We start from the raw sequence: 10,882 nt of genomic DNA, 5'->3' as shown, positions 1-10,882 counted from the left end.
TAAAGGGAGCCTATAGGAAAGACGGGGAAAATCTTTTTAGTAGGGCCAGCAGTGACAAGACAAGGGGTAATGGTTTTAAACTAAACCAGGGTAGGTTTAGACTAGATATAAGGAAGAAGTTCTTTACAATGAGGGTGGTGAAACACTGGAACAGGTTGTCCAGAGAGGTGGTGGAGGCCCCATCCCTGGAAACATTCAAGACCAGGTTGGACGGGGCTCTGAGCAGCCTGGTCTAGTTAGCGGTGTCCCTGCTCCTGCAGGGGGGTTGGACTAGATGACCTCTAGGGGTCCCTTCCAACCCAAAACATTCTATGATTCTATGATTCTTTTAGTCGTATGCCATGAAAGGACAAGAGGAAATGGGTACAGACTGAAATATAGAAATTCCACTCAAGCTTAAAGCATTTACTTGTTTGTGAGAGTGGTTGAACACTGGAACATGTTACTCATTGCAGTTCCGGAGCCTCCATCCTTGGTGATACTCAAAAAACTGACCAGACAGCTAAGCAACCTTCTCTAGCTGACCTTGCTTTGAGCAGAAGGGCTGGACTAGGTCCAGCTGGAGGTCCAGCTAGGAGGCCCGGCTTGGTCCCTTCCAAACTCTACTATTCTGTGATTGTGTGAAGCAGACATTTCTCATGAAACATTTCATAATCACATCAACTGTGAGAAATCCATGCCTTATTAGAACCTTTTACTGAGCTCAAGGTACCATTAGCCTCTGTTGTCTCAAAAGGATACAAGGCTTCAGAAGAAAAGCAGCCCAGGAAAGAGCAGCTCCATTTCCCTCTCAGCTCAGTACTTTTTCCTGCCACTGTCACCTGACATTTCACTGGAAGATAATTTCACCAGAAACAATACCAGGAACACCAAATGCTATTTTTCCCAGCAGTGTGGCAGTACACATTTTTCCAAAAAGCAACATTAACTAACTTAGCTCTCTAGAAAAGAACTGACAGGTGGTAGTCTTCAATATACCTTCCTCTTAGAAACCAATAAATCTTCATTTTCACTTAAAAGCATTACAGCCTTTGACACAAGGTATATTTTAACAACCACAGATTTCATAAACCAAATGCAATGATTGAATTAATAAGGTGTATAGAGAGGAAAAAAAAAACCTCTCAAAAAATTAGTATTATCAAGAAACCAATACTAATCTACTAATCAATGAAGATGGAAAAAAGATGTCAAACAGTAGGGTGAGATTCAAAATGCAATTCTGACCAACCCTTGGGTACTGAGCATGAAAAGGAATCCAAAGAGGAATAAAGATACCAAGTAAATGAGCAATCCCAACAGATAATGCCAAAACCCCTCAAGTGCACATGACATGTACCAGCAAAATCAATCACTTAATGCAGTGTTACAAGGTAGATACTCAGCTCTGATTAGAAAAATCAGGCTAAAAAAAAAAAAGTCATTAAGAGTTCCTCAGAATAACTCCGAGAAAATTATTTTTCCTCAAAGAAAACAAAAAAGAGAAAGGTTAAATCTGTCTTTTTATCCTGCATTTTAGTTTGCTTCCCTAAGGCAAGTAGATTTACATAATCTCATCTGATTTTCCACAACAAATGCTGACTCTGTTCACCAGTTTCAAACTAGTTTAACAGAGAACTCATGCCATATAAGCATTATACCATTGGTCAGCCATACACAGAAAAAAATCTCAACATACTTGCTGAAAGAAAAGTAGCTTAATACTCTTTAACACATGAGAAAACACTTCCAGTGGAAGTCCTTACAAACATCCTAACCACAGGGGAACATCTAATGGGAGTTCCCACCTGACAGTCTAAGCTGTCAAAGGTGCCCCCTCTGATGTGGATTCTTTTGTACAATAAGCAATAAAAGTGACTGGTACGTTCTCTCTCAAAGCAGCGAGCCCATGTTGTAGCTGCAGGGTAACTCAGATTAAAAGCCACACAGCCACAAGGACAAGTCCATTCGATGCTCTGCTTTGGAGCTCAGCTGTTAAACCAACCACCACCACCACCACCTGCTGAGCAGATACTCTAGGCTTCATTCTCAGGGTGGTTTGGTGACCTTACAATAAAGAACATAATAATCTTAAACTATTAAGAAAAAATAAAATCATCAACTACCCCAAGACCCATGCCATAAGTCATGCAGTGGATTTAACTACACCAGGTTTCAACAGGGGAAGTTAGACCTCAGATGTAATATTGACAAATGCCTGTTAACTAAGTACTTGTATCATTTCCCCTTCCTCCCCTGAATTAATTTCAAATAACATTAACATTTAGCAAAGACCAAGTTCAAACTTCCAAGCAGAAATGCTTCTTAGTTTCTGTTTCTCATTCATACAGGCAGGAATAAACTTTTCTCCCTTTTTACTGAAGCTACCATCAATATAACTAACATAATTCAGGTTTGACTATAGGAAGCTATTCGCCATGACAATATATAATCAACTGAAAAATATTTCAGGTATCATACATGCCTAATGGTACCTTAATATATTTAAGAGTTAAGTATTTTATTGAAGATGTAAATGCATTGTCATTCAAGCAGGCACATTTCAAAAGTTAATTTACTAAAAGGTTTCTTTTAGATTACTATACCTGCTGACTGGGGTAAGAAGGTGGTGGACTATCCATTTTTGCTTCATCTTTCCTTAATGCCCTTTTTCCTAGAGACATTTCCTCCTTTTGAGTCCCTGGTGGTTCACCACTGCTTTCCCCATCCGCTTCTTCATCATCTGCTTCTGAGGAACTGCTGCTAGTACTGCTCACCTGAGGAGACTGGACAACATTACCTCATTAACACAGGGGTGAAGGACAGGCTTTTCTCCAGTGAGCACATCCAACTGCCAGAAAAAGATACGACACTAAATGCTGTACCTCATCTTTCAATGCCATGTTTTCACCTCCGCCATTTAGCTCACTGTGAATTCCATTCATGTTGGCTACCACCTCTGCATCGTCATAATTATTCAGTGGGTAGATATCAGCAAATTTTGCTGATAATGGTGCAACATCTTCATCATCACTACCACTGAGGGGAAAAGAGGCTTAGATAAATCACAGTGCTCGGTAACCTCAGTTATTGTGAAAGCAGGTAGAACACCAAAATGAAATAAAGTTGAGGGCATCACCTTTGTAATGTTCCAATTAGGAGCCAAAGGATTGTCTTCCAAGTTGTTTAACTAGATTTACTTTTTCAAGCAAGTAAAATCAAGCAACTTGACATGTAATCCTACTCAATATAGTAGTTGCATGCCTGAATGAGACTGGATCAAAAATAAGATTCTCTGCTATTTGTGTGTAAAATATTTTTCCGTCACTGTTTTCTGACCAAGAATCCATCAAATTTATAATGACAGGGTATGGATGACCTTTAATTTGATGAAAAAAGCCCCATGCCAATTATTTCCTTCACAGAAAGTGTGAAGTGGATAAAAGTAAAATATAAAAGTGAAGTTTTTCTATACATTAAATATCAAACCAGTAACAATAAGTAGGGCATACTGAACACATCACAGTAATTCAAATTTCTCAATAGCAATTAGTTCCTAGACAGCCCCATGTCTACGTGCTTTTCAGAATCTGCTCTAAAATACTTAATGGAAAGCTTTTCTGTACAGACAGCTAGTAAAAGAACATGAATGTTTAATTACCCGCTCCAGGGAAGTGTTGCAAAGATTGGTTACTTCATGTTTCTACAGCAATCCAGAGCTCTTAAAAGAGCTCTTAAACTGTGCACTTTATCTTTTTGCATTCCATGAGATACTGCGCCAAAATTTAATTACATGATGGCACCATTAGGCATATTTCAAATGTGCAACGAGGAAATAAAACACAGCAGATATTACGAGACATAAAATGGCCCTTCCCCAAGGAGCAGTGGTATTTCCCTAAAAATAGGCTTTTTACAGTAAATAATACTTGGATTCAGCTGAACTAGCTTCTGAGGAGACAAATTGAACAATTTTTGACATTTCAGCACTAAAACTACCAAGAGTTTACAGAAATTGCAAACCACACATTTAAGAATATGTAGCTAAACATACCGCCACATAATCTGCTTTCAAGTGCTCCCCAAATGGGTTCAAACACTAAAGTCCTATTATGGAAGATTAAACCATTGATGATTGTAGGTGCAAAGATAAATGTTTAAAGGAAATTGAACTTAGTGAAGTGATAGTCATCAGAAACATCCCACACATCTGCCTTGTCCTCGTTCATCACACCACAAACACAGAATGCTAATGCCAATTCCCTTGACTGTACTGACGACAGGTATTTCATTAGTGTTCCCACCAGTACTGAAGTGGGGGGGGTTGTTAAATATTCCTTTAGAATATCACATGACAGAGGAGACTGCTGGTTAGCTGTACCCTAACCACATACAGAAGCCAGCCTACCAAGCAGTTTTAACCCTTCAGAATTATGGGAGGGGTAGAAGCTTACAATTAGACTAATGCCTCAATTCTAACGGCCATTGTGATCTGCATAGAAGGAAGATAGTGGCAGATATTTCTGATAGGGACAACAATTTTTGATCTAAGACTTGAGTTAACACAACTTCAACAATCCTAAAAGCCTCCTAATGAGGGCTTTTTTGGAACTGAACTGATTCATATGAAATGACCATTCACCCAAAACAAGATCACCAGTTCCCTTGCTCAGTCTAACAAAATGTGACGTTTTAAAATAATGCTCTAAAGTAGATCAGCATCTGATGTCCTGGAAATTTCAAAGCGGGAAAGTACACACTACACACACTTCTAGCAATACTATTAAGTCAACGTCTTCAAAAATTTCTAAGAACTTTACAGAATTTATTTTTTATTTATGTTTGCACAACATACAGCACTGGAGTTGTGGTCTGCTGAATATAGTACCATTATTAAATGATTTTCTGAGGCAAAACTAGCATCACATAATGATAGCCTATACAATTTGTCTGCTTAAGTTTAAGTACAAAATTTTAAAACGGAAAAAAGAACTTACAAAGTTGGTGCAGAACCATTATCTGTGAGGATCAGTCTGGGATGTTGCTGAATTGTAATAGGTGAGCTGGAACCTGATCCTGAACTTGCTGAAGACATACTGGGTGGGCGGATCTCAGATAGATAATCCGGAGCAGAATCGATTTGTAGTGGTAACTGGTTAATGTGGATATCATCCGTTATAGGAGAATCCATGATGCCACACGTTAAAATGTGTGAAAGGCTGCAGTCATCACAAGTACATCTGTTCAAGAATTAAGATTACAGATTTTTATGACTGTTTAAGTAGCAGTCATTTAAAGTAACCACACTCTTTGTTCTGATCATGCATTTCCTTTTTCCTCAAAAAAGAAATTAATGATTTACTATGATTTCATATTAAAAACATCAGCTCACCTTCTTCTATAATTACAGTTGGGACAGTCAGGCATGCTCAAACGTGATGACAGCATGTGTCTCATTGTGTCTGTGAAGTTGTTCTCCCCAGCTAGTGCTTTCTTGTTATTAAGCTGAAGTAAATTATAAAGGCAGCGTTTTAGTAGTGCAAGTCTTTCCATTAACAATTCAATGGCACATCATGATTAAGAAATTACATAATCAATAGAGTTCTTTGGGCAAAATATTTTAAGAGCAGAATAATTCAGAATAATTTCATGAAGGTGGTGTGTTTTGATCACGAGTGGAAAAAGGAACAAGTTCAAAGTTATAAACAACAAACATTTGGCACTGAAACTCTTCAAAGAAAGTATGTTTCCACTATCAAACAGCAAAGTGGCCAAATCCACCTCCTTGACTCATTTGTATGTGCATCTTGCATGGCATTTCTGCTGACATGCTCTGAAATGGAGCAGTTCTGTTCTTGTTTAATGATATGCACAAAAGGACACCACTGACAAATGGAGAGAGGATACAAACTCACCCTTAGCTTGTAAAAAAGAATTAGGACTAATTCTGTAACCACAGTGGGATAGATTCAAGGAACGAAGTAGCTGCCCAAAACGCAACTGGACTGCAATAGTGAAAAATATAATCCAAACAACCTCCACCTGGCAGACGCCTAATCTGAAAGCACCTAATTTCATTAGATACCTACAAACCTCAGGTTAAACAAGGATGTGCCTAAGCTTCCACTTCTATAGATGCCCAGACCTGATCCTTACCTAAGCAGCCATGGGCTTACAGCTCACTTAAGCCCAATTAGGATCAAGGAAAAAGAGGATTCTTCCTCAAGTCCTCTGAGGAGCCCTGTATACCACATGTTCTAAAGACATGGTTAACACAGGCTTATGGTCCTTATAGGAAAAAGTACTTACTGATGACTGCTTTGAGACATTGCCAATTTAAGCTTAAGTTTATTAAAATGTACTGTCATACTCTCTCTTTCTCTGGCTCATGACTAGCATTTCTTTCTGCACAGTGGTACAGGAACAGAGAGGTTCCCCATCCAGTCTTGACTCTAGCTGAGTCACACTGTAATCTTATGGAAAGCATGATACATGCTTGAACACTTGTAGGCTACAGAAGAGAGTATTGTGTGTTAAACAGCAGACAGTTTTATAATGAGGTAGAAATTTCTACTGTCCCCCTCTCTGGCTACAGCTTAAAAAAAGGCAGATAGTTCTGCTCAGCCTTTTCCCCACAAAACAGATGTAGAAACCATCTCTAGAATCATAACAGATGCAATCATCTTCCCTGCTACCATGGTTCACCCTCCTCAGCTCTGCACGTACAAAAGAACTTGTTTAACTCTTGAACACAATATTCCCTATCACATACTCAAGGCAGCTCCATGCTCAATGTATTGGCTGTTTTGGATCCCACTCTAAGGCATAAAAAATTCCCCTTTTATTGTATAAAGAATTTTAACACCTGATATTCAATCTTAAGACTATGGTACTTATGTCTTTACTTTGTAGTAACTGAGATTACATATATTACATACTCTTCTTGGATCTTGCTTTTCTGTATTTTAGCTGACCAAATTTCATGCCTGACATAGTTGCAGAATTAAATCATACAGAACTAGTACAGTACACTATGCTCATATGTTTGCATCTAACAAATATACATGAAGCATTAGTATAACTTAGTATGGTATTAAAAAAAAAAATCCTACCTGCTCTTCAATAAAACGCCTCTGTTTAAAAAATTCCCAGTCTTCCTTTAGCATTCGTTGTTTTGTTTTCATTGCCATCTAAAACAGAATTTAAGGAAAACTTGTTGATTCAATCATAGAAATCCTACACTGTGGTCAACTGGTCTATCAGTTTCATTAAACTTAGCTTGCCTGTATTATTTTGAAAGTACTTACATATTTAGTCAATATGAAGTGTATTTTATTTGCTAATCATTTGATTTGAGTCAGTTAAACATAAGATTTATATTCACTTATACCATTTTTCAGTCCAATTTTTCCACTGTTATTCCTTATGTTAACATTTTTTCATTAAATATTTTCATAGCATTTTCAATAAAATGTGATTGGCATTAAATCCTCAACATCTCAGAGCCACTGAAATCCATTAAAATCTAGAGGCCTTGCTGGAAGTCCTGTATCTCAACATAGGCTCAGGTGCAAACTCTGATGTACCACGTGTGGAATTAACCACCCAAAGAGTCAAAAAAGTTAGAAGAGGAAACAAAATTAAGTAGTGACCTAGGCTAATGCTATTTACCACTTTTGTTTCTTAATGTATTTCATGCCCATCGTTTATCTAAGGCTGGAAAAATATTTTATAGTTACTCATCCCTGAATCATATCACCATAAATGCACATAGAACCCCCATAGCTTTTTGCACACAAATGATATTTTTCTGATTTAGTGAAAAAATTCACTCTGACAAAACACAAAAGCTTCCATGAACTTTAACACAGCAAAACACAAGAAAAAGCTTCCCCTGCTGTACCTTACAACATTTTAAGAGCACTAGTTCAACAGTGAGGAAAAACAACTATCTAGGTGTCGTGGTTTAACTCAGCAGGCAGCTCAACACCACACAGCCGTTTGCTCACTCCCCCTCAGTGGGATAAGGGAAGAGAATCAAAAAAAAAAAAGATAAAACTCATGGGTTGAGATAAAAATAATTAATAGGACAGAAAACGAAGGGAAAATTTATAATAATGATAAAAGAATATACAAAACAAGTGATGCACAATGCAATTGCTCACCACCTGCTGACTGATGCCCAGCCAGTTAGTTCCCAAGCAGTGGCCACACTCCCCCTGGCCAACTGCCCCCCAGGTTTTTTTTGTTCAGCTTGATGTCTTACATCATGGAATATCCCTTTGATCAGTCTGGGTCAGCTGTCCTGGCTGTGTTCTCTCCCAGCTTCTTGTGTACCTCCAGCCTCCTCGCTGGCAGGGCAGTATGAGAAGCTGAAAAGTCCTTGACTGGTGTAGGCACTGCTCAGCAACAGCTAAAGCATCAGTGTGTTATCAACATTCTTATCCTAAATCCAAAACATGGCACTATGCCAGCTACTAGGAAAAAAATTAACTCTATCCCAGCTGTAACTAAGACACTAGGTTATCTTTTACAGGTCTTTTCATTTACCCAATTTATTAAAAAAAAAAACAAACCTACCACCTTACAGAATGTAAAAAATTGCTTCATAAAGACATGTTAGTGAGCCAAAGTCCAATAGGTTATACCACTAGCAATCTTTTTTTTTCTTCAAAAGCATGCCTCCAGAAATTCATAGTTGATCAAAAGTTTAAAGTCTTACTATTAACCTAAGTGTATTATTGCTATTATCATTATTTAACTTGGGAAAATGAAATCCTAAACTGAGGATGTGAAAAAATATTAAGTGGTAAAGTTCTGCGTAATGAATTTCTGAAACAATCAGCAGCATGTAATTCTAATTACTACTGTGGATTTTGATTCCCCTTGCTCCCGTGAGGTTACATTAAGACCAAAAAATGAGTTTATCAAGTGCATGCGTGTGTTTAAAAAAAAATACCACATATGAAATAATCTTGAACCATTGGTACCATTTCTGAGACACACTAAAAGGTACTGCAGAGTCTGTGACCAAAAACTTCAGAGATTTCATCCCAGCTCTACTACCAGCTTCTGAGCATCCTTGACCTATATTTAAACACAGCAATACTCGCTGGTTTAGGTGCCCTGCCACCTAGCTGAATCCTCAAAGACAGGCACCTATGTTCCCTATACATTGTAAGAGAAGACTTTAATGCCAAAGAATGAAGTTTAAAACAGCCAGTGCATTAACTGGGAGCTGCCTACTCAAGCCTGCCAAGAAACTGTCAAAGAAAACAGCATGGTTTAAGTCTTGGTACTCTTGAATATTAATGGGAACAGGGGCTGAAGCTAAAGTTTTCCTGCTTCCGACTTCACTGCCTTTCCAATACCCCGTGTCTGCAAGTACCTTAAGTTATTAATTCCATAAATAATAGGAAATCACTTCTCTCCCCTCTTTCTTTTCGCCAATGAATATTTATTTCAGCAGAGCAAAGCAGCTGCAATACAAACCACATGATTCATGCCCAAGAATTCTGCTAGGGAGTAGGAGATAAATTCAAATGCCATCAGAAGGAAAAACCTACATTTCACACTCTCACATCTACAATGAAAATGCTACCACTGCTGCCCAATGGAGAAGAGAGGTCCACTATCACCCTCTTCCTTCCTCCCTGTTTATTTGAGATCCATCAGACAAGACATGGTAAAGTGAGACAGGCAGATGAACAAGTATTTTTCCATTCTGAAATAGATTTAATCATGAAGCAAAACCAGCAGTTTGGTCAGAAGTGACACATACCACGAGATCATCTGAGAGAACTCTGATGTTCGTACATACATCACAGGATGCTTGTTGCTTCCAAATTTTAAACTCTGTATCAAATGCAAATAGCACTTTTGAGTATCCCAAATTCCACCTGTGAGTCTAATCTCTTTAGTCAAATTTATTTTCCTAGCCTGTTTCACTAGAAATAATAAAAATAATTCCTCTTATCACAAACTCTCAGCACCCGAAAGTAATGAGTGTTTCAATTATTAATACAGCTGCCATAAAGACAAGAAACAATTATGCCCATGCCTATACAATACTATTTTTTCTATTAAGTTGACTGGGACTGTAAAAAAAAAAAAAAAATCTCACACAGAAATATGGAGAGACAAGCAAGAAGCTCTCTAGGAGCCACCAATAGAAAAAAATAAAACCAACAACCACTTTCACACAAAGTACACATGACTATCTAGCCATTACTTGTGGGAATAATCCAGATATCTTTAGGACCTCCTGAGTTAAAGGTAGTCTAAATTTGGTAAGAAAAACAGGATCTGGAGGTATAGGCTGCACACACTTAAACTCTCCTGTATTCCAGATACCCTAAACATCTTCCTCAGATTTTAACATGTGATGAATACCGGTGCTGATATGAACGAACCCTTACTAAATTTTATTACAGCATACACACATGGTACAGCAGTGTATTAAGTTACATGTCTGTGCATGACACAGATGTCTTACCACCTTTAAAAAGAAAAAAAAAAGTATTTGTATTGCTTGCAAAAGCTATGCACTTTTCCCCAAGAACAAGTAACATAACATACCTTAGCAGAGGGTCCATTAATTATCTCTGCTGATGCCCTGTCTAAAATTTTGGGTATAGTTCCACAGTAGATAAATGAGGACCATTCTTAGTTCTCCCCTGTGGTGGTCTGTGTGTTCTAACCTTTGATACACTAGCAATAAAACCTCTCTATTTTGTTAAGCCAAGAGGCAGCAAATAATGAACATGCATTCACTGTTAAGATCCACAGTTTCCATAGTAGCTGGGCTTTCTGATTTCTACCTTGTGGACACAAATATCACTGCAAATTCAGGTAAGATGGTCATACTGAATGATATATTTTTGATCAAGAGAGTATAACCACA

At 37.9% G+C, this 10,882-nt stretch overlaps 1 protein-coding gene across 4 annotated transcripts in view; it reads right to left on the bottom strand.

The window, feature by feature from the left end:
- Positions 1-10,882, bottom strand: part of FAM193A (family with sequence similarity 193 member A) — a 49,377-nt gene that overhangs the window by 20,121 nt on the left and 18,374 nt on the right. For 3 of the 4 annotated variants that reach the window (XM_009643193.2, XM_035898656.1, XM_035898657.1), the window contains 5 exons: positions 7,092-7,169; positions 5,372-5,484; positions 4,977-5,219; positions 2,865-3,018; positions 2,586-2,765 (listed from right to left, as the gene is read on the bottom strand). In XM_009643193.2, the coding sequence (XP_009641488.1) occupies positions 2,586-2,765; positions 2,865-3,018; positions 4,977-5,219; positions 5,372-5,484; positions 7,092-7,169 (768 nt within the window). The remainder of the gene's footprint in view (positions 1-2,585; positions 2,766-2,864; positions 3,019-4,976; positions 5,220-5,371; positions 5,485-7,091; positions 7,170-10,882) is intronic. The other variant, XM_035898655.1, reaches the window with a different exon arrangement.

This window comes from Egretta garzetta, unplaced genomic scaffold, assembly GCF_000687185.1.
Source record: "Egretta garzetta isolate BGI_Z169 unplaced genomic scaffold, ASM68718v1 scaffold107, whole genome shotgun sequence".
In the NCBI taxonomy this organism is placed as follows: Eukaryota; Metazoa; Chordata; class Aves; order Pelecaniformes; family Ardeidae; genus Egretta; species Egretta garzetta.
The sequence above is the reverse complement of the archived record's forward strand: the minus strand, read 5'-3'. Positions and strand labels throughout refer to the sequence as shown.